The sequence below is a fragment of the Doryrhamphus excisus genome, chromosome 4, assembly GCF_030265055.1.
Source record: "Doryrhamphus excisus isolate RoL2022-K1 chromosome 4, RoL_Dexc_1.0, whole genome shotgun sequence".
NCBI classification, from domain to species: Eukaryota; Metazoa; Chordata; class Actinopteri; order Syngnathiformes; family Syngnathidae; genus Doryrhamphus; species Doryrhamphus excisus.
The window spans coordinates 24,874,163-24,897,635 of NC_080469.1; the positions used below are offsets into that span (position 1 = coordinate 24,874,163).

The 23,473-nt window shown below is 45.9% G+C and overlaps 1 protein-coding gene across 2 annotated transcripts in view; it reads left to right on the forward strand.

Moving 5' to 3' along the window:
• fras1 (Fraser extracellular matrix complex subunit 1) overlaps positions 1 to 23,473 on the forward strand; it is a 212,828-nt gene that overhangs the window by 146,733 nt on the left and 42,622 nt on the right. Inside the window, exons 26-34 of one of the 2 annotated variants that reach the window (XM_058069762.1) lie at positions 1,664 to 1,952; positions 3,680 to 3,764; positions 10,358 to 10,681; positions 13,087 to 13,237; positions 14,285 to 14,463; positions 16,619 to 16,735; positions 18,772 to 18,886; positions 20,631 to 20,768; positions 23,053 to 23,085. In XM_058069762.1, coding sequence (XP_057925745.1) covers positions 1,664 to 1,952; positions 3,680 to 3,764; positions 10,358 to 10,681; positions 13,087 to 13,237; positions 14,285 to 14,463; positions 16,619 to 16,735; positions 18,772 to 18,886; positions 20,631 to 20,768; positions 23,053 to 23,085 — 1,431 coding nt within the window. The remainder of the gene's footprint in view (positions 1 to 1,663; positions 1,953 to 3,679; positions 3,765 to 10,357; positions 10,682 to 13,086; positions 13,238 to 14,284; positions 14,464 to 16,618; positions 16,736 to 18,771; positions 18,887 to 20,630; positions 20,769 to 23,052; positions 23,086 to 23,473) is intronic. The other variant, XM_058069763.1, reaches the window with a different exon arrangement.

Consider the following 23,473-nt stretch of genomic DNA (forward strand, 5'->3'; position numbering starts at 1 on the left):
CCCTGCGGTCGTCATTTAATAGTATGGATGATATGTATCGATTAGTTGAGACGAGACGCATGAAAACAACTCATCTCTTGCGGTAAAAAAAAAAAAAATACTACATATAGTTACTTGTTACTTTCCTCATGGATTAATTGAGGTTCTGGACCCCAGAAGGGGGGGGCGTGGGGCCAAAATAAACTGTTAATGAGTTACACAATATACAGCAAAGCCAAAAAAGATGGGAGCAGATGATGGCAATCATGGAAGGTAAGATTTCACATCCTATGTCGTCATAGGGGTTGTCCGCCGCCCCTGGGGTCGGCCCCCGTTGGCATCATACCTTCAGCTGCCGTCATGTTGACTTCCCATTATGCGTGACGTCTCAGATGTTACATGAAATAGTGGTTGCTGTCATCGTTTTGGTGACATGTCAGCCGATTCACCATTACGCAGGCTGCGCTTCGCCTGCGCCAAGAATAGACCGGGTCAGAGCTGGCGAGGTTTATCCGTACCTTTGGCGCGCTGTTTTGTCACGAAATTGTCACTGCGGCAAGCTGATGATGTGGACTCCTCCCTTGGCGCACCGCCACACCCATGTCGGCGCACCGCCACACCCATCTCGGCGCAGTCCAGTCTATCAAATTAGCAAATTGGCTGCACACAGTGGTGCACTGGACCAAATTACCACTGCATGGGCTCCGACACTCCCCGCCACCCTGCGCCTCCTTGCGCTGCGCCACAAAACTCGAGTCCAAAGTCTTAATTATGACATAAAAGTGAAGAAGACAGCACATGTGTGGTTTGTATCTCATATTTTTTACTTTAAAAGCCCTGCCCCGCCACCCTGCGCCTCCTTGCGCTGCGCCACAAAACTAGAATCCAATATCTTGATTATGACATAAAAGTGAAGAAGGCAGCACATGTGCGGTTTGTATCTCATTATTTTTTACTTTAAAGGCCCTGCCCCGCCACCCTGCGCCTCCTTGCGCTGCGCCACAAAAACTAAAATCCAATCTTGATTATGACATAAAAGTGAAGAAGGCAGCACATGTGCGGTTTATATCGCATCTTTTTGATTTTAAAAGCCCTGCCCTGACACCCTGCGCCTCCTTGCGCTGCGCCACAAAACTCGAGTGCAAAGTCTTAATTATGACATAAAAGTAAAGAAGGCAGCACATGTGCGGTTTGTATCTCATTTTTTTTACTTTAAAAGCCCTGCCCTGCCACCCCGCGCCTCCTTGCGCTGCGCCACGAAACTAGACTCCAAAGTCTTAATTATGACACAAAAGTGAAGAAGGCAGCACATGTGCGATTTGTATCTCATCTTTTTGACTTTAAAAGCCCTGCCCCGCCACCCTGCGCCTCCTTGCGCTGCGCCACGAAAACTAGAATCCATTATCTTGATTATGACATAAAAGTGAAGAAGGCAGCACATTTGCGGTTTATATCTCATCTTTTTTATTTTAAAAGCCCTGCCCCACCACCCTGCATGCGCCTCCTTGCGCTGCGCCACAAAACTAGAGTCCAAAGTCTTAATTATGACATAAAAGTGAAGAAGGCAGCACATGTGCGGTTTGTATGTCATCTTTTTTACTTGAAAAAGCCCCGCCACCCTGCGCCTCCTTGCGCTGCGCCACGAAACTAGACCTGACTGATTTTGTTTTTGTCCACACCGCAGCAAACAGCAACCCCCCCACGCTCCACGTCAACGGTTCCCTGCAGGTTCCTCTCGGCGGGTCGGCCCCTCTGAGCCCGACGCTCCTGCGAGTGAAGGACCCGGACAGTCCCCTGCAGGGTCTCGTCATCCAGCTGGTGCGGCGTCCCACCAACGGCCGTCTGGTCCTTTTCGGCAGCGGCGGGGAGTTGGAGGCGGCGGGGGGCCGACAGCTGTCAGACGAAGACACCTTTACCTGGGAGGAGTTGGAAGGAGGCCGGGTCCGCTTTGAACACCTAAAGGACCAAGCCAGGTCTGGGGTCCTCATATTTTGACATTGTTGTTTTTGTTTTTTGGCAGCACTCATGCACGGTACCACCATCATGCTTGAGTGTTGGAATAAAGTCGAGACGGCACTCGTGCATCATCATCCTTCACAACGTCACAGTGCATGCTGGAGTTAATATATTCCCCTGAATGAACCGCTGCTCAGCCAGTGCTGGCAGCACTCATGCACGGTACCACTGTCATGCTTGACTGTGTCACAATGTGACAGTGCATGTTGGAATAAATGTTTCCCAAAAAATGAACCGCAACTGCTCAATGTCGTCGGCACTCGTGCATGTTGGCAGCATGACACTGCCACCAACACCCTTCACAATGCCAAAGTGCATGCTGGGGTTAATCTATTTCCCTTAATGAACCGCTGCTCACCCATTACTGGCAGCACTCATGCATGGCACCACCACCATGCTTCACAACATCACAGTGCATGCTGGAGTTAATATATTCCCCTGAATGAACCGCTGCTCAGCCAGTGCTGGCAGCACTCATGCACGGTACCACTGTCATGCTTGACTGTGTCACAATGTGACAGTGCATGTTGGAATAAATGTTTCCCAAAAAATGAACCGCAACTGCTCAATGTCGTCGGCACTCGTGCATGTTTGCAGCTTGACACTGCCACCAACACCCTTCACAATGCCAAAGTGCATGCTGGAGTTAATCTATTTCCCTTAATGAACTGCTGCTCACCCATTGCTGGCAGCACTCATGCATGGCACCACCACCATGCTTCACAACATCACAGTGCATGCTGGAGTTAATATATTCCCCTGAATGAACCGCTGCTCAGCCAGTGCTGGCAGCACTCATGCACGGTACCGCCATCATGCTTGACTGTGTCACAATTTGACAGTGCATGTTGGAATACATTTTTCCCAAAAATGAACCGCAACTGCTCAATGTCGTCGGCACTCGTGCATGTTCGCAGCACGACACTGCCACCATCATCCTTCACAACGTCACAGTGCATGCTGGAGTTACTCTATTTCCCTTAATGAACCGCTGCTCACCCATTGCTGGCAGCACTCATGCACGGTACCACTATCATGCTTGACTCTGTCACAATGTGACAGTGCATGTTGGAATAAATTTTTCCCAAAAAATGAACCGCAACTGCTCAATGTCGTCGGCACTCGTGCATGTTTGCAGCATGACACTGCCACCATCATCCTTCACAACGCCAAAGTGCATGCCGGGGTTAATCTATTTCCCTTAATGAACCGCTGCTCATCCATTGCTGGCAGCACTCGTGCATGTGACATCGGACTTCCTACGCCGGTGCAGGTGTACCTAATTCCAGAAAGACCTGCAGAAAGCCTGCAGGAGAGACTCCGGAGACTTCAGCCTCGCTTTGTTTCCCGGGAATTGAAGAGTGAATGTTTGAGCTTTTAATACACTCGTGCGGTCAGGTTGCTTTCCGGCTTCTTGAATCCTGGAACGCTTTGGCTCCGGCCCAGCTCCCGCCCAGAGGAATTGTGGGTAATAAGCCTTGTCTGCAGCGCCTCTGAGTCAGCAAGCTGAGCTGGCTGCAGTTTTCTCCTGGACGGGAGATGAAATGTGGTGAAGTGTAATAACGATGCCCCGGCTTGGACCCTGGGCGGGGGTGGTGTCACATGGGTCGATCAGCTGACTGCACGTGACATTTGCCCCGCCTTCCACGTCGTCTAATATCTGCTCTATTTGGTCTCTCGGTAGAACTGGAGAATTCGTCCTACGTGTCGCCGACCCTCAGCTGCTTTCACAAAGCGAAACCATTCACGTTCAAGCCGTCTCCGTGCAGGTATGACAACACGTACATCATATGTTACACGAGTGCTGCCCTCACCGGTTATGCTATGTTGGCAGGGGACAATGCTACACTATAGAGATACCAAATGACCCATACTAGCTCAGTGTTGCTGGCACTCGTGCACATCCACACCATGATACCAAATGACCCATACTAGCTCAGTGTTGCCGGCATTCGTGCACATCCACACCATGATACCAAATGACCCATATTAGCTCAGTGTTGCCGGCACTCGTGTACAACCACACCATGATACCAAATGACCCATTGTTGCTGGCACTCGTGCACATCCACACCATGATACCAAATGACCCATACTAGCTCAGTGTTGCCGGCACTCGTGCACATCCACATCATGATACCAAACGACCCATACTAGCTCAATGTTGCTGGCACTCGTGCACATCCACACCATGATACCAAATGACCCATACTAGCTCAGTGTTGCTGGCACTCGTGCGCATCCACACCATGATACCAAATGACCCATACTAGCTCAGTGTTGCCGGCACTCGTGCACATCCACACCATGATACCAAATGACCCATACTAGCTCAGTGTTGCTGGCACTCATGCACATCCACACCATGATACCAAATGACCCATACTAGCTCAGTCTTGCTGGCACTCGTGCACATCCACACCATAATACCAAATGACCCATACTAGCTCAGTGTTGCTGGCACTCGTGCACATCCACACCATGATACCAAATGACCCATACTAGCTCAGTGTTGCTGGCACTCGTACACATCCACACCATGACTACTACTACCACCTTCCAGTGCATGCTGGAGTTAATCTATTTCCCTTAATGAACCGCTGCTCAGCCAGTGCTGGCAGCACTCATGCACGGTACCGCCATCATGCTCGACTGTGTCACAATGTCACAGTACATGTTGTAATAATTTTTTTCCCAAAAATGAACCGCAGCTGCTCAATGTCGTCAGCACTCGTGCATGTTCGCAGCATGACACTGGCACCATCATGCTTGACTGGGCTTTCCCAAAATAAATCATCTCAGTACAATGTGACAGTGCATGTTGGAATACATTTTTCCCAAAAATTAACCACAACTGCTCAATGTCGTCGGCACTCGTGCATGTTCGCAGCATGACACTGCCACCATCATCTTTCACAACGCCACAGTGGGTTCTGGAGTTAATCTATTTCCCTTAATGAACCGCTGCTCACCCAATGCTGGCAGCACTCGTGCATGGCAACACCATCGTGCTTAACTTTGTCACAATGTCACAGTGCATGTTTTAATTCATCTTTTCCAAAAATGAACCGCAGCTGCTCAGTGTCGTCAGCACTTACGCACCCCCAGACTGTGACACTACCACCACCATGCTTCACAACATCATAGTCCATGTTCCGATTTCCCTTAATGAACCGCAGCTTCCATGGTTCCGGCGGCACTCATGCACCTTCACACCACCGTGCTTCATTCACACAATTTCACAGTACGTATTGGTGGGGTGGGGTGAATCGGTCTTTCACCAAAGAGACGCTACTCACCCAGAACTGGCAGCACTCATGCATGTTATCATCACACATCACACTGAAAGACACAATTGTGGACAATAATGGCTGTGTGTTGACTCATTTCCAGTAGTATATAGTACTCCGTAATATTACAATAAAACAGGTGCTGTACTCACTTTTGGGAGGTACTAATAAATATTGGACATCATGATGATTGACTGACAGTACTGACAGTACTAGAAGTACTACCGACATAAAAACTCTCAGAAAAACTATGCAGGTTTGCGGCCCGATGGGAAAAACTGTAAGAAAACACAAACTGTGTTTTCTGTTGTTGTTTGGCTTTAACCCTTGGCTGTGAAAACAATCCACGGCAGCCATGTTGTATTTTTAATAGTTGCGTGGCAAACACAAGCTTTGTGTTTTCGTGTTTTGTCTCGGGAGGGAGCCCCCCCCCCCCCCCCATCACAAGCCTTTTGACGCATCCTTCGCGCCGCCGCCTCTCGCCATCCATCAGGCTTTTGCTTTTTTTTTTTTTTTTTTATTGATATTTCCGTCACGCCGACAAGCTTCCCGTGCAAAGGTGCTAAAAGTCAACATATTCACTTAACATGGAAATGCGAGGAGCTGAGACACGGAGAAGCGCATCACCCCGGGATGTGGGTCAGCGCCAACATTTAATGGAATGTTCTTTGGGCCGTGGCCAAAGAAACGCACGGCGCCGAGCAAAGGGAGCTTTGTGTTCGCGCAGCCATCCCGCCTACTGAGAAAAAAAAAAAAAAAAATTTAAAAAAGAAGCGCTTGATTGAAATCTCCATCAACGCTAGCTAGCCTTTGTAATGAAGCATCGCTAGCCTCTCACATCTGACGCCTGATTGGCCGCTGAACAGCAGAGGTGAAACAACAGTGTCCGAAATCACACACAAATAGACCCGTTAAAGACACGATGTCGCTCACTCGGCCTGGCGAAGTGGTCTTTGACGAAGCGGCTGAAATGACGTCAGTCGCCCTGTCACCGCAACACAAGCAAAAACATACCAGGAAGCCTCACGGGGAGCCATTTCGCCATGCAGCCGAGGGCGGCGTTGGTGATGACAGCTCTTTCCAACAACCGTGCACCCCCTACCGCCCCCCACCAACACCCCCGCCCCCCTTTACCTGGAGACCCGCAAGAAAAGGTCAATCCTCTTCCATTCACTGCACCTTTTGTTTGCCTTCAGTCGCCTTGGGAGGAGATTTACTTGTTTGCCTTTACTCAGCTTGCATGTCCTTGCACGGTTTAAAGCACACACACACACATATACACACACATATACACACACACACACACACAAATTCATCTCGCAGCTTTGTTTGCTGCAGCAGCACTGACAACTCCGCAGGATTTGGGTGGTCGCCCGGGGGCTCGCTTGTCTGTCTCTCAGAGATAATTGCTCCAAAGTGGAGAAATTTGTCACCGGACCCTCTCCGTCGTTGCGCTTTGTTGTCTCACTCCGAGTCTCATCCAGAGGTCCCTACCGTGTGCCAGTTTTGTGTCTTTTTTTTTTTTTTTTTTTTTGCGCGTCGGTGTTTGTGTATCATTATCCTCCTCCTGTGGCGCCAGCTTGTTCTTCTGTTCTTCCGTTGTAAAAAATAAAAATAAAAACACTATACAAGTCGGCAGACTTTGGTTTCAAATGCGTGCGTGGCCATTGTTCTACCTGAATGGGTTGCTAACGAGGGGGATGCCACTCAAACGACTGTCGTTGGCGCTCATTAGCATTTTATTCTATTATAAAAAAATAACAAAACACGGTACTGTTGCCAAACGTTGGTTTCAGTGCTATCCATGACCATCTTTTCAACTGTAGACAGTGCTAACAAGAGCGATGCCACTCAAACGACTGTCGTTGGCCCGTCATTAGCATTTTATTCTACTATAAAAAACAACAAAACATGGTACTGTTGTTGGTTTCAGTGCTATCCATGACCATCTTTTCAACTGCAGACAGTGCTAACAAGAGGGATGCCACTCAAACGACTGTCGTTGGCCCTCATTAGCATTTTATTTACTATTAAAAAAATAACAAAACATGGTACTGTTGTTGGTTTCAGTGCTATCCATGACCATCTTTTCAACTGTAGACAATGCTAGCAAGACGGATGCCACCCAAATGACTGTCGTTGGCGCTCATTAGCATTTTATTCTATTATAAAAAAAATTACAAAACATGATACTGTTGCCAAACGTTGGTTTCAGGTGCTATCCATGACCATCTTTTCAACTGTAGACAGTGCTAGCAAGACGGATGCCACCCAAACGACTGTCGTTGGCGCTCATTAGCATTTTATTCTATTATAAAAAAAATAAAAAAACATGATACTGTTGCCAAACGTTGGTTTCAGGTGCATCCATGACCATCTTTTCAACTGTAGACAGTGCTAACAAGAGCGATGCCACTCAAACGACTGTCGTTGGCCCGTCATTAGCATTTTATTCTACTATAAAAAACAACAAAACATGGTACTGTTGTTGGTTTCAGTGCTATCCATGACCATCTTTTCAACTGTAAACAGTGCTAACAAGACGGATGCCACCCAAACGACTGTCGTTGGCGCTCATTAGCATTTTATTCTATTATTAAAAAAAATAAAAAAACATGATACTGTTGCCAAACGTTGGTTTCAGGTGCATCCATGACCATCTTTTCAACTGTAGACAGTGCTAACAAGAGGGATGCCACCCAAACGACTGTCGTTGGCGCTCATTAGCATTTTATTCTATTATTAAAAAAAATAAAAAAACATGATACTGTTGCCAAACGTTGGTTTCAGGTGCATCCATGACCATCTTTTCAACTGTAGACAGTGCTAACAAGAGGGATGCCACTCAAACGACTGTCGTTGGCGCTCATTAGCATTTTATTCTATTATAAAAAATAACAAAACATGGTACTGTTGTTGGTTTCAGTGTATCCATGACCATCTTTTCAACTGTAGACAGTGCTAACAAGACGGATGCCACCCAAACGACTGTCGTTGGCGCTCATTAGCATTTTATTCTATTATAAAAAAAATAAAAAAACATGATACTGTTGCCAAACGTTGGTTTCAGGTGCATCCATGACCATCTTTTCAACTGTAGACAGTGCTAACAAGAGGGATGCCACCCAAACGACTGTCGTTGGCGCTCATTAGCATTTTATTCTACTATAAAAAACAACAAAACATGGTGCTGTTGTTGGTTTCAGTCCTATTTATGACCATCTTTTCAACTGTAGACAGTGCTAACAAAAGGGATGCCACTCAAACGACTGTCGTTGGCGCTCATTAGCATTTTATTTACTATTAAAAAAATAACAAAACATGGTACTGTTGTTGGTTTCAGTGCTATCCATGACCATCTTTTCAACTGTAGACAGTGCTAACGAGGGGGATGCCACTCAAACGACTGTCGTCGGCCCTCATTAGCATTTTATTCTATTATAAAAAAAAACATGGTACTGTTGCCAAACGTTGGTTTCAGGTGCATCGCAACTGAATGGTGTGGGAACGAGTAGGATTCCACCCAAATGACTTTGATTTAAGATGCTATGGGGCGGGGCCAACGACAGTCGTATCGGTGCTATCACCTTAATTAGCATCCCATCCCAGTCTCACAAATAAAAAACAAACAGTTGCCAAACTTTGGTTTTCTTTATGTGTCCATGACCCATCGTTTTGACTGACGGGGATTCAACACAAACGACTGTCGTTGGCCCTCATTAGCTTTCCGTTCCATTCAAACAAGTAATTAAACACGGCAGAGTCTCCAAACCTTGGTTTCAGGTGTGTCCATGGCCATCGTTCCCACTGAATGGAGTGCTAACTGATTCCAACCAAACGACTGTCGTTGGCCCTTATTAGCGTAACTAACTTACGCTAATTCTAGCAAACCATGACAGTCGACAAACTTTGGTTTCAGATGTTTTGATTATATCGGAATGTACCATCCAACACTGAAGAAATGCAGAGAAGGTAAAGTCTAATATGAGGTTCCTTGGTTAGCTTGGTTAGCTTGACTTTTCCATCCCCCGATGAGCGTTCAGGTGCAGTTTAATGAGATGACCTTCCTGCTCCACACTGCTGGAGGATAATTCCTCGTCTGAGGAGATGAGGTTCTTGGCAGGGAAAGTTTCCTTTCCGACAACTGAAACTTCCTCAAAGTTATCTATTTTTCAACCGCTTTCAACTTAGTCCCAGAAGACAGCATTGGAGGTGTGTTATCCAACACCGGAACACGGCACCGCGCAAACATTTGGTAAAAAAGTCAGCATGTGAATCTCCGACTCTGCGGCTGAAAAAAAATTGGCATTAAAAAATTTTATAGCATTAGCTTTAAAAAAATGTTTCATGTTTCATTGAATAAATCCTTCAACTTATTAATTAAAATTTTTATTTATTAATAATCTATTCTAACTTTTTTAAAAATTAAAAAAATTCTTAAAAATTTTTAATTAAAACAAATATTTTATCAAAATTTTTTCAGACTTTTTAAAAAAATGTATATATATTTCGTAGGACCTTTCTCCCCAAACAAATAAGTTGATACTTTAACATAAATACAGCATATTTATGGAATTCTTAAAAGGTCAAAAATCTATTTTTTTTAATTTATTTCAAGGCCTTATAGTGTCTAGAATTCCCTTAAAAATTCCTAAAATTCATTTTCATAGAGCGGTAATTTTATGAAAATTAATTAGAAATGTGAAAATAAGGAATTAATATAAAAAATTGTCACAAATTATAACAAAATTAGATATTTTTTAATGTAACACCATAAAAAAACCCCAACTAATTTTTCACAATAATTTAATTAATAAGTCATATATAAGTCATTTAATAAGTCATAATTAGTATGAGTGTCACGAGACACCCAATTCTCAAGATGCATGAGAATGAGTCCGCGAAAAGGAAACAAGATTTTATATTTTTTCATATGCAATTTGTACAGTCTGTCAAACATTTGCAGCATTTCTTGAAATGCTGCCTTTTCAGCTGTTAAAGAGCAGCATTCCTTTTGCCATGTCGTTCCGTGAACACACCGTTTATGCTTAGGTTCTTCTTATCTCTTCCAGCCTCCGAGGGTCCTGACCCTAGCTCCCTTGCCCGTTATTGGTCCCGGTGCCGTGGCGACCATCACCAAATCGGTCCTGCTTCTCGACGACGCCGACAACCCGGCAGACGTCCTGGTCATGGTCCTGGAGCCGCCTCGTCACGGCCGCTTGACTCGCGTCCACGGCGAGCGAGCCCTGAGCCGCTTCAAGCTGGAGGAGCTGGCTCGGGAGCAGGTTCAGTACGTGCACGACAGGTCCCGGTCCACAGAGGACCACATGGTGCTGCAGGTCAATGACGGACACAGCTACCAGAATGTTCTCCTGGAAGTCTACATCAACCAGAAAGTAAGGACTGTTATACAAGCTGGAAAATATGAATAATATACAGGTCTTGATTATAATATGATTTATTTTATGATTTTTCTGAAGCTGCTGCTCCCCAAAGTAAACACCCATATCACTGTGAAAATATATTTATATAATATGTATGAGGCTTTGCAGCCTTGTCGCTATCATGGAATAGTGTTTAGAAGACATTATTTGACCTTAGATGATCGACAGATATAATGAACATCCAGCAGCAACGCGACATTTTGGTGCGACTACTATTTTGATGCTTCTGGAAATGAAGCTGAACTGACGTAAAGCATATTTTCGTAATGAAAAATTGTTATCATTTCATATTCCAGGTATTCCTCAAAAAACATGTTTTTGATATCATGCCGTTCATATTTTTAACTTACCTTTTATACATTTTAAGAAATTTTAGTTTTTGTGTTACTACCCCAACCTTCCATAAGTGGGTCAAAAATGACCCGGTCAGGTTGTTTTCTTGAAATATTTTTGTCATGAAAAATTGTTATCATTTCATATTCCAGGTATTCCTCAAAAACATGTTTTTGATATCATGCCATTCACATTTTTAACTTATGTTTTATACATTTTAAGAATTTTTTAACCTTTCATAAGTGGGTCAAAAATGACCAGGTCAAGTTTTTACCTGGAAAAATATCTTCGCAATGAAAAATTATCATTTCATATTCCAGGTATTCCTCAAAAATATGTTTTTGATATCATACCATTCCCATTTTTAACTTACCTTTTATACATTTTAAGAATTTTTTGTTTTTGTGTTACTACCCCAACCTTCCATAAGTGGGTCAAAAATGACCCGGTCAGGTTGTTTTCCTGAAATATTTTCGGAATGAAAAATTGTTATCATTTCATATTCCAGGTATTCCTCAAAAAAGTGATTATGAAATCACATGTGGTCCTTTTATGTTTGTGGTATTCCCATTGACTCCCGTTGACCCCCGTTGACCCCCCTTGACTCACGCTAACTCCCGTTGACTCACGCTGACTCCCGTTGACTCCCGTTGACTCCCGTTGACTCACGCTGACTCCCGTTGACTCCCGTTGACTCCCGTTGACTCACGCTGACTCCTGTTGACTCCCGTTGACTCTTGTTGACTCCCGTTGACTCACGCTGACTCCCGCTGACTCCCGTTGACTCACGCTGACTCCCGTTGACTCACGCTGACTCCTGTTGACTCCCGTTGACTCTTGTTGACTCCCGTTGACTCACGCTGACTCCCGTTGACTCCCGTTGACTCCCGTTGACTCCTGTTGACTCCTGTTGACTCCTGTTGACTCACGCTGACTCCCGTTGACTCCCGTTGACTTACAATGACTCCCGTTGACTCACGCTGACTCCTGTTGACTCCCGTTGACTCTTGTTGACTCCCGTTGACATACTGCACATGTACACCTTCGATTCCCGTGGACATGCCGCACAACGTGTGCACCGTCGATTCCCGTTGACTTCCATTGACTCCCGTTGACTCCCGTTGATTCCCGTGGACATGCCGCATGTGTGCACCGTCGATTCCCGTGGACATGCCGCATGACATGTGCACTGTAGATTCCCGTGGACATGCCGCGCCGTCCATTCTCGTGGACATGCCGCACGACATGTGCACCGTCGATTCCCGTGGACATGCCGAGCGTGCGTGTGCGCCGTCGATTCCCGCTATGTGCAGGGGGTCATGTTCCGATATTTCCCGCAAAAAGCCCAGAAATTGAGACACCCATTAAAAAATGTCTCCTTTTCACCCTCTAATTAAGACTCTAATTATGCTGTTGAGTTGAGGCACCACCATGAACTACCCTGACTCACCCCCCCCTGACCCCACCTCACCACCACAGAACTCCCCGTCTCACTGTCCCATGGTTAGCTTGCAATCGGGGACGCTAACAAGCTGAACACATAGAAGCATAACCCACACATTTAAAGTATATACTGGTAATGTATAAGTACTCATAAGTACTGCAACCTGTATCATTATGCTTTGGATGTCATGCTTGAATATATTACTCACTCAGGGTGTGAGATTTTCCTTTGTGAAGGAAAAGGTTCAATTAAACGTTCCATCACAAATGACTTTTCCTTAACATTTGCTGTCATTCTGGTTCAATCCCAACGTTCCTCGATTGGCTCAAAGTTCCTTCTTTTCATTCCTGTCATCAACATTTGTTGTGACAGTGTACCATATGCCGGATGGTGCTTTTAGTGCAAACCAGAAGGTAGTACTTTAAATATATATTTTTTAACTCCTACCATCTGGACCGTCACATAGTACAAATAAAAAACATCCGGCCCATAAGAAGAAGAAGAAGGGATGGGGAAGTACTTTTATTTTAAGTGTACACACTCACACTTCTGTGTTCTCGCATGTGATTGGTTCTTGCAGGCGTCCCACCTGAGGTCGGTGCCCCTCACCTGGGTGAAGGAGGGCGGCATGGTGCGACTGAGTAAGAAGTACCTGCAGGCCGACTACAAGGGGGTCAGCACCGACGACATAGTTTACACCATACTGGCCTCGGACGGACAGCCCAAATACGGTAAAGATCACGTTGCCCGGAGTTCATCTTTCCCAAAAATGAACCACAGCACGCCAGTGTCGGGGGCACTCATGCGCTCCCATACTGTGACGCTACCTCTTCTTAGTGTCACGGTGCATGTAGGAGTTAATCTTTCCCAAAAATGAACCACATCTCACCAGTGTCGGGGGCACTCATGCGCTCCCATACTGTGACGCTACCTCTTCTTAGTGTCACGGTGCGTGTAGGAGTTCATCTTTCCCAAAAATGAACCACAGCTCGCTAATGTCGGGGGCACTCGTGCACTCCCATACTGTGACGCTACCTCTTCTTAGTGTCACGGTGCATGTAGGAGTTCATCTTTCCCAAAAAAAGAACCACAGCTCAATAGTGTCGAGGGCACTCGTGCGCTCCCATACTGTGACGCTACCTCTTCTTAGTGTCACGGTGCGTGTAGGAGTTCATCTTTCCCAAAAATGAACCACAGCTCGCTAATGTCGGGGGCACTCGTGCGCTCCCATACTGTGACACTACCTCTTCTTAGTGTCACGGTGCATGTAGGAGTTAATCCTTCCCAAAAATGAACCACAGCACGCCAGTGTCGGGGGCACTCGTGCGCTCCCATACTGGGACGCCACCTCTTCTTAGTGTCACGGTGCATGTAGGAGTTCATCTTTCCCAAAAATGAACCACAGCTCGCTAATGTCGGGGGCACTCGTGCGCTCCCATACTGTGACACTACCTCTTCTTAGTGTCACGGTGCATGTAGGAGTTAATCCTTCCCAAAAATGAACCACAGCACGCCAGTGTCGGGGGCACTCGTGCGCTCCCATACTGGGACGCCACCTCTTCTTAGTGTCACGGTGCGTGTAGGAGTTCATCTTTCCCAAAAGTGAACCACATCTCGCCAGTGTAGGGGGCACTCCTGCGCTCCCATACTGTGACACTACATCTTCTTAGTGTCATGGTGCGTGTAGGAGTTAATGTTTCCCAAAGAAGATGTGGTTATCGGTTCTTCGTAGCGTCATGTTTCAGCTGTCCAGGTGTGACCCAAACCTGTCCCTCCAGGTGAGGTGGTGCTGGTGTCCATGCCGGCCGACGCCCCCCCGGAAGGTTGGATCCCGTCGCTAACGGACGAGCGAGGCTACACCAGTACAACCTCTTTCACCCAGCAGGATGTCGACGATGGCGCCGTCTGGTACCGCCACTTTGGCGCCGCGGCCGGCAGCGACTCTTTCCAGTTCCAGGTCAGTACCGACCCCCCCCCCCCCCCCCCCCCACCCCCCCGCATTCAAATTTGAATCCGCTCTCGTTATCACATTTGAACAACATCCTATCCCAAAATAGTTCTGGTAAAAGACCACAGTCGGTCTTTCATCAGCACATTGAAGTATCTGCCGTCTACTGCAATGCACCACTGGAGAAACGGCTCTAGTGGGGAAAATAAGTGTTTGATTCCCAGTGGATGTTGTTAGTTTGCCGCCTCGCAAAAGATATGAACACTCCAGAAAAGAACATTTAATAAAGGTTATAAATTGGGGGTCCTGGGGGCTGCTGGAGATAAAGTCTGGGTATTCCACGGGGAAGACTTCCTGTTGAAGTAAGTATTTCATTGGCTGCCATGGACTTGTCGTCAGACCTTTCCTGTATTGGCCTGAAGTGGCCCAGAGAAACGCCCCCAAAGCAGAATGTCCCCACCCCCGTTTTCAACAGCAGGGATGCTGTTGGACTTCGAGTCACTGTTGAGTCCAATTGGTGCCAAAGAGCTCAATTCCGGTCTCAGGGGACCACATCCCATTCTCCAAGCGTTGGGGTTAGGGTTGGGGTTGGGGTTGAGGTTAGCGGTAGGTTTAGGTTTAGGTTTAGGTTTAGGTTTAGGTTTAGGTTTAGGTTTAGGTTTAGGTTTAGGTTTAGGTTTAGGTTTAGATTTAGGTTTAGGGTTGGGTTGGGCTGGGTTGGATTAGGGTTAGGTTTAGGGTTGGGGTTGGGGTTGGGGCTGGGGTTGGGGCTGGGGTTGGGCTGGGTTGGATTAGGGTTAGGTTTAGGGTTGGGGTTGGGGTTGGGGCTGGGGTTGGGGCTGGGGTTGGGCTGGGTTGGATTAGGGTTAGGTTTAGGGTTGGGTTGGGTTGGGTTTAGGTTTAGGTTAAGGGTTGGGGTTAGGTTTAGGTTTAAGTTTAGGTTTAAGTTTAGGTTTAGGTTTAGGTTTAGGTTTAAGTTTAGGTTTAAGTTTAGGTTTAGGTTTAGGTTTAGGTTAAGGGTTGGGGTTGGGTTTTAGGGTTTGATTGGGGCTGGGTTGGTTTGGGTTAGGGTTGGGGTTAGGTTAGGTTTAGGGTTGGGGTTCAGCTAGGTTAGGGTTGGGGTTAGGTTTAGGGTTGGGTTGAGTTAGGGTTGGGTTTGGGCTGGGTTGGATTAGGGTTCGGCTTGGGGTGGGTTGTGTTAGTTGGGGTTGGGTTTGGGTTTAGGGTTGGATTGGGGTTGGGCTGGGTTGGATTAGGGTTAGGCTTGGGGTGGGTTGCGTTGGGTTAGGTTGGGATTAGGGTTGGGTTGGGGTTAGGTTTAGGGTTGGGTTGGGGTTGGGCTGGGTTGGATTAGGGTTAGGCTTGGGGTTGGGGTGGGTTGGGTTAGGTTGGGATTAGGTTTAGGTTTGGGTTTGAGTTGGATTTGGGCTTGGGTTGGGGTTGGGGTTGGGTTAGGGTTGAGGTTGGGTTAGGGTTAGGTCATTCCGGTGTTGATTATTCCGACGGATCAGTACATGTGTTTTCTTGAGCAGGGGGACCTGAACCCAGGATAACAAAGTGTCTAACTAAACCTTTTCCTGCTGTGCTCCCAACTCCCTTGACATTGTCAACCAGCTCCCCCCTTGTCATTCTGGGAAGGGGTTTCAAATACTTATTTCTCTATTTATCTGAACAGGTGGGGGTTTGGAACCCCACCAGGGCCCTATGGTCCTCAAACCAGCTTTTGTTGGAAGTCCACAAGACCACTTTGGTCATCTTGTGTGTTGTAAAGGCCTCTACAAATAAAGGTTGATTGATTGATATTTCAAATGCACACTGAAGATACAGAACAGCTTTTTGTAGATTCAAACCTTCACTATCGGTGAGCAGCAAGCCTGCGGGGCAGGTTATTGCACCACACTAATGCAGCCCTGACGTTAGACTAACAGGATTTATAGACGGAACATAATACCATGCACCGTATATCCTCGATGTTGGAGGGGATCTACAGAACCATCGATATTTCTCTCAGTTGGACTGACTCAGCGCCCGCTGTGGTCGGCTCGCCATTGATTGGCGGGTTCAAACGCCTCGCCGTTGTGTTACACCAGACGAGCCGCCATGATGTTTACTTATTGAGGAAGGGGCGTATGACTCAGTAATGTTTGTATTTTCATCTCCTCAGGTTTCCACAGAAGCGGCCGCGGCCACACGGACTGATGCACAGACCTTCACCATCGGAGTTCTACCGCAAACCCCCGGATTCCCTCAGCTGGACCCGGACTGTGACCTGCAAGTCACGGTGAGGGGAAAAACTTGACTCCAAACCTAACCTAAAATGACGGGACTGCTGACAAGTTCTTGAAAATAATCTGGGTTCTAATTTGACAAAACCGTCTTCAGAGACGGTGAAAAGCAGACTCACATGCCAGGACACCCAAGACTATTTGAATCAGGTGATAAGCATACGGAGGACTTGGAGACAGAACTATTCCACGTTCCTTCTGGTTCTATCATGTGGATAGAAACTGGCCCACGAGAGTCGCAGTCAAGTATGGTGCATGAGTGCTGCCCGCACTGGGGGAACTGTGGTTAATTTTTGATACAGATCAACTCCAACGTATACTGTAACAATGTGATGCAGAAAGAAAGTGTCTTGCCTACAATCAAGTATGGCGCATGAGTGCTGCTGCGGGGACACTAGGATTCATTTTTGGTAAAGATTCCAACGGGCTCGTATGTCAGTTTTCCCAATACAGAAACCTGTACAGCTCTGCTAGATTTCCATCAAAGAACCGCAGCACCCCCGTTCAGGCAGCACTCATGCTTGACTGTAATATTGTCATATATTGCTGCGACTTGTAGGTCCACGACTTGGAGACAGAACTATTCCACGTTCCATCTGGGATCATGTGGATAGAAATTGGCCCACAAGAGTCACAACACACATCCAAGACCACAAGGGTCTTGCCTGCAGTCAAGTATGGTGCACGAGTGCTGCCCGCACTGGGGGAACTGTGGTTAATTTTTGATACAGATCAACTCCAACGTATACTGTAACAATGTGATGCAGAAAGAAAGTGTCTTGCCTACAATCAAGTAATGGTGCATGAGTGCTGCTGCGGGGATTCATTTTTGGTAAAGATTCCAACGGACTCGTATGTCAGTTTTCCCACCGGATCAGGAGTCCCAACACAGCAACCTGTGCAGCTTTGCTTGATTTCCCGCAAAGAACCGCAGCACCCCCGTTCAGGCAGCACTCATGCTTGACTGTAATATTGTCATCTATTGCTGCGACTTGTAGGTCCACGACTTGGAGACAGAACTATTCCACGTTCCATCTGGGATCATGTGGATAGAAACTGGCCCACAAGAGTCACAACACACTTCCAAGACGACAAGGGTCTTGCCTGCAGTCAAGTGTGGTGCATGAGTGCTGCCCGCACTGGGGGAACTGTGGTTAATTTTTTATACAGATCAACTCCAACATATACTGTAACAATGTGACGCAGAAAGAAAGTGTCTTGCCTACAATCAAGTATGGTGCATGAGTGCTGCTGCAGGGAAACTAGGATTCATTTTTGGTAAAGATTCCAACTGACTCGTATGTCAGTTTTCCCACCGGATCAGGAGTCCCAACACAGCAACCTGTACAGCTCTGCTAGATTTCCCGCAAAGAACTGCAGCACCCCCGTTCAGGCAGCACTCATGCTTGACTGTAATATTGCGACTTGTAGGTCCACGACTTGGAGACAGAACTATTCCACGTTCCATCTGGGATCATGTGGATAGAAACTGGTCCACAAGAGTCACAACACACATCCAAGACCACAAGGGTCTTACCTGCAGTCAAGTATGGTGCATGAGTGCTGCCCGCACTGGGTGAACTGTGGTTAATTTTTGACACAGATCAACTCCAACGTATACTGTAACAATCTGACGCAGAAAGAAAGTGTCTTGCCTACAATCAAGTAATGGTGCATGAGTGCTGCTGCGGGGATTCATTTTTGGTAAAGATTCCAACGGACTCGTACTATGTCAGTTTTCCCACCGGATCAGGAGCCCCAACACAGCAAACCTGTACAGCTCTGCTAGATTTCCCGCAAAGAACCGCAGCACCCCCGTTCAGGCAGCACTCATGCTTGACTGTAATATTGCGACTTGTAGGTCCACGACTTGGAGACAGAACTATTCCACGTTCCATCTGGGATCATGTGGATATCAGTATTATGGAAGTCTTTCATTTTCTGGGATTCATGTTGTGTTGTGTCGTCCTGTGTGCGTTTGTGTCGTCCTGTGTGCGTTTGTGTCATCCTGTGTGCGTTTGTGTGTGTGCAGGCTCTGGAGGACCGAGTGACGGAGATAACGTCCTCAGCTCTTTCCTTCATTGACTCTGAGACTTCCAGCGATCATCTCATCTACAACATCACCAAACCTTTACCAGCAGGACAAGGTCTCTCGTGCACACACACACACACACGTAGCGTCATGGTCCAGAGCTGCACGAGTGCCACTGGGACTGCGGTGCTACGGCTCATTAAAAGGAACAGATTAATTGATAATGCTCTGTGAAGCAAACACACAATGTCATGGTGCATGTTACACATAATTTATCTTTTCCAAAAGTCAACCGTGGCTTCCCAGTGTTGGAGGCATTCATGCGCTCTTGTTATGTGATGCCGTTGCCACAGTCATGCGTCTTACTGTCATGGTGCATGTAGGAGTTCATCTTTCCCAAAAATGAACCACAGCTCGCCAGTGTTGGGGGCACTCGTGCGCTCCCATACTGTGACGCTACCTCTGCTTAGTGTCACGGTGCGTGTAGGATTTCATCTTTCCAAAAAAATGAACCACTGCTTGGCAGTGTCGGGGGCACTCGTGCGCTCCCATACTGTGACGCTACCTCTGCTTAGTGTCACGGTGCGTGTAGGAGTTCATCTTTCCCAAAAATGAACCACAGCTCGCTAATGTCAGGGGCACTCGTGCGCTCCCATAATGTGACGCTACCTCTTCTTAGTGTCACAGTGCATGTAGGAGTTCATCTTTCCCAAAAATGAACCACAGTTCGCCAGTGTCGGGGGCACTTGTGCGCTCCCATACTGGGACACTACCTCTGCTTAGTGTCACGGTGCGTGTAGGATTTCATCTTTCCAAAAAAATGAACCACTGCTTGGCAGTGTCGGGGGCACTCGTGTGCCCCCATACTGTGACGCTACCTCTTCTTAGTGTCACGGTGCGTGTAGGAGTTCATCTTTCCCAATAATGAACCACAGCTCGCCAGTGTCGGAAGCACTCGTGCGCTCCCATACTGTGACGCGACCTCTTCTTAGTGTCACGGTGCATGTAGGAGTTCATCTTTCCCAAAAATGAACCACAGCTCGTCACTATCGGGGGCACTCGTGCACTCCCATACTGTGGCGCTACCTCTTCTTAGTGTCATGGTGCATGTAGGAGTTAATTTTTCCCAAAAATGAACCACAACTCGCCAGTGTCGGGGGCACTCGTGCGCTCCCATACTGTGACGCTACCTCTTCTTAGTGTAGAGTTAATCTTTCCCAAAAATGAACCACAGCTCGCCAGTGTCGGGGTCACTCGTGCGCTCCCATACTGTGACGCTATCTCTTCTTAGTATAGGAGTTCATCTTTTCCAAAAATGAACCACAGCTCGCCAGTGTCAGGGGCACTCGTGCGCTCCCATACTGTAACGCTACCTCATATTAGTGTCACGGTGCATGTAGGAGTTAATCTTTACCAAAAATGAACCACAGCTCGCCAGTGTCAGAGGCACTCGTGCGCTCCCATATTATGTATGACGCTACCTCTTCTTAGTGTCACGCTATCTCCACAATCATGCTTCTTAGTGTCACTGTGTAAGTCTTTCACCCACTGCGGGCAGCACTCATGCACACTACTACCACCGTGCTTGACTGTAAGTAAGACACATTTTTTTTGCTCTTTGCTCGTGTTGCCAGCGGGAAATATTCCGACAATGCAATATTTAGGCGTCCCTTGCTCACTCGCGTGTTCGATTCCTGATGTTGGTTTCAGGAACTCCCATCGGCCGCTAACGAGTCCACCCCCCTGGGGCGTCCCCGTTGCCTCTGAGACATATTTCAAAACACCAACCATCCTTGGAGGTGAGATTTTCAGATCATTGGACTCAATCTTTTCTTTTTTCCTCCCCGCCTCTCCCCCAGGGGCCATTGAGCACCGGGACAGACCGCACGTCGCGGTCAAACACTTCACCCAGGCGGACGTCGACAACGGAAAGATCATTTACAGACCCCCCCGGGCTCCTTCACACCTGCAGGAGCTCTACCAGTACTCCTTCATTGGTGAGTCCCCCCCCCCCCATTCTAATTGTCTCCTCTAATGAGTCGTGACATTGGGATGTTGTCACGTACGAATGAAGCCGTTTATTGACCAAAGGATTTATATTATAACAATCCACCTCCATGCCAGTCATTTATACAAGTTCTCTCATTGGCCGGTCATGCTACACGAGTGCACACACGCGGAGAAACCAACATTCCTCATGATATGTGTCAAGGGAAAATCCGCTCCCAGCTCCAAAATAGACCAGGGTTCTTTAATGAGAAGTAGAACGACTTCCAGAGAAACTCCTAGCCGTGATGCTACGATGTAGGATACATTCTAAATAGTGTCGTCAAAACACAACATTCATATTTAATAAGCTGAATTGTATTTTTTTTTATCATATTGTCAGTTATTAAATGTCTGCCATTTATCTTTTTAAGATATATGCTTCATTTCGGCAGCTTTTCATGGTCAAGAAATAATTTTTTTTTCCATCCGTCGCAGACTGTGTCTGAAATGCTAATGCCGTGCTAGCGACATCTTTGCCGTTATTTTCAAAACCGCACCTTTGTGTCCTAATGAGGCGCTCCCCCCGGAAAAATGGCCCCCTGATTATGTAAAAGTGACTTTGTAATGATGCTCTAATGGTACCATGTGTCCCGGGAGCCTCCTTGTGACGACAAAAAGTAAGAAAAGTCAATCATCTCCTTTACCTGGTTGCTCCACTTTTGGGAGAAGAGGCCCTGAAACGCTTTGAAATCCGCCTACTTCCCAAATATGAGCTTTTTTAAAAAAAAAAAAAAAAAAGCAGGCTTCGCTACACGTCTTAAAAAACAAGTATCAAAATAAATTGTATGAAATTTGTCCAGGATTACCCGTATTACCAGTATTACCCATTATTATCCATTATTACCATTATTAGTCATTATTACACATTATTACTCATTATTACCCATTATTATCATTATTACACATTATTACCCATTATTAGCATTATTGGTCATTATTACCCATTATTACTCATTATTACCCATTATTATCGTTATTACACCTTATTGCCCATTATTATCCATTATTACCCATTATTGCCCATTATTACTCATGATTACCCATGATTACCCATTATTACCCATTATTACCATTATTAGTAATTATTACCCATTATTACACATTATTACTCATTGTTACCCATTATTACCATTATTACTCATTATTACCCATTATTACTCATTATTACCCATTATTACTCATGATTACCCATTATTACCCATTTTACCAATTATTACCCATTATTACCATTATTAGTCATTATTACCCATTATTACACATTATTACTCATTGTTACCCATTATTACCATTATTACTCATTATTACCCATTATTGCCCATTATTACAATTATTACCCATTATTACACATTATTACTCATTATTACCCATTATTGCCCATTATTACCATTATTACCCATTATAACACATTATTACTCATTGTTATCCATTATTACCATTATTACTCATTATTACCCATTATTGCCCATTATTACCATTATTACCCATTATTACCCATTATTACTCATGATTACCCATTATTAGCCATTATTACCCATTATTACCCAGTATTAATCATTATTAGCCATTAATACTCATGATTACCTATTACGCTCTGAAATCCGCCTTTTTAAAAAAAAAAAAAAAAAAGGCAGGCTTCGCTACACGTCTTAAAAAACGTATCAAAATAAATTGTATGAAATTTGTCCAGGATTAATTTTTTGTTGTTTTTTTTTTTACTCATAAATGTCTAAAAAATTAGTATTACTATTACTATTATTATACTATAAAAACACTATTGTGTCAACGTTGTTTTTAAGCCATAAAAACGACCCCAATGTTTCAGAAGTACACTTTCTTTAGGTGGCTTCCATGTTTATATCAGCATAGAACACAATCATAAGTGTGCCTTGAAAAATCATCCAAAATGGCTTGTACTGAAAAGGTTGAATTTAGTCAATTGCTATAAATCGTTTCATGCACACGGATGCAAACGCAATTAGTATTAAAGCCACCGATACACAACACAGTCGCCGTGACTGAAAGCACTTTGAATCTACTCCTGCACCAAGGCTAACACACAACTAATACACCTGAATGCACCATTTCAAAATGACTACAATACGGGACCTTGAAGCACCTGTTAGTGATATTAATATTTCATTCGCAGGTTATTCATTTGCTCCTTAAATGCTGGGAAAATAAAGCGTTTTTGAAGTTCAGGGTTGGACTTGTTTGCTCTTTCACCCCATGCAGGTCTTCCCGAGTCGCTGAGCGTCTATTTCACAGGTAGGCGTCTCAACTTGCAGCATCTGGTCTTCTCAGGGCCACGCCCACCTCCCTCGCCCGTCTCACTCTACCCACACACACACACGAATAAAGCATGCCGGTTTGGTAGCGTCATGGTCCAGAGCTGCACGAGTGCCACTGGGACTGCAGTGCTACGGTTCATTAAAGGAAATAGATGAATTGATAATGCTCTGTGAAGTAGACGCACAATGTCACGGTGCATACGGAATTCATCTTTTCCAAAAGTCAACCGCGGCTTCCCAGTGTTGGAGGCTTTCATGCGCTCCTGTTTTGTGATGCCGTTGCCACAGTCATGCGTCTTGCTGTCACGGTGCATGTAGGAGTTCATCTTTCCCAAAAATTAACCACAGCTTGCCAGTAATGGGGG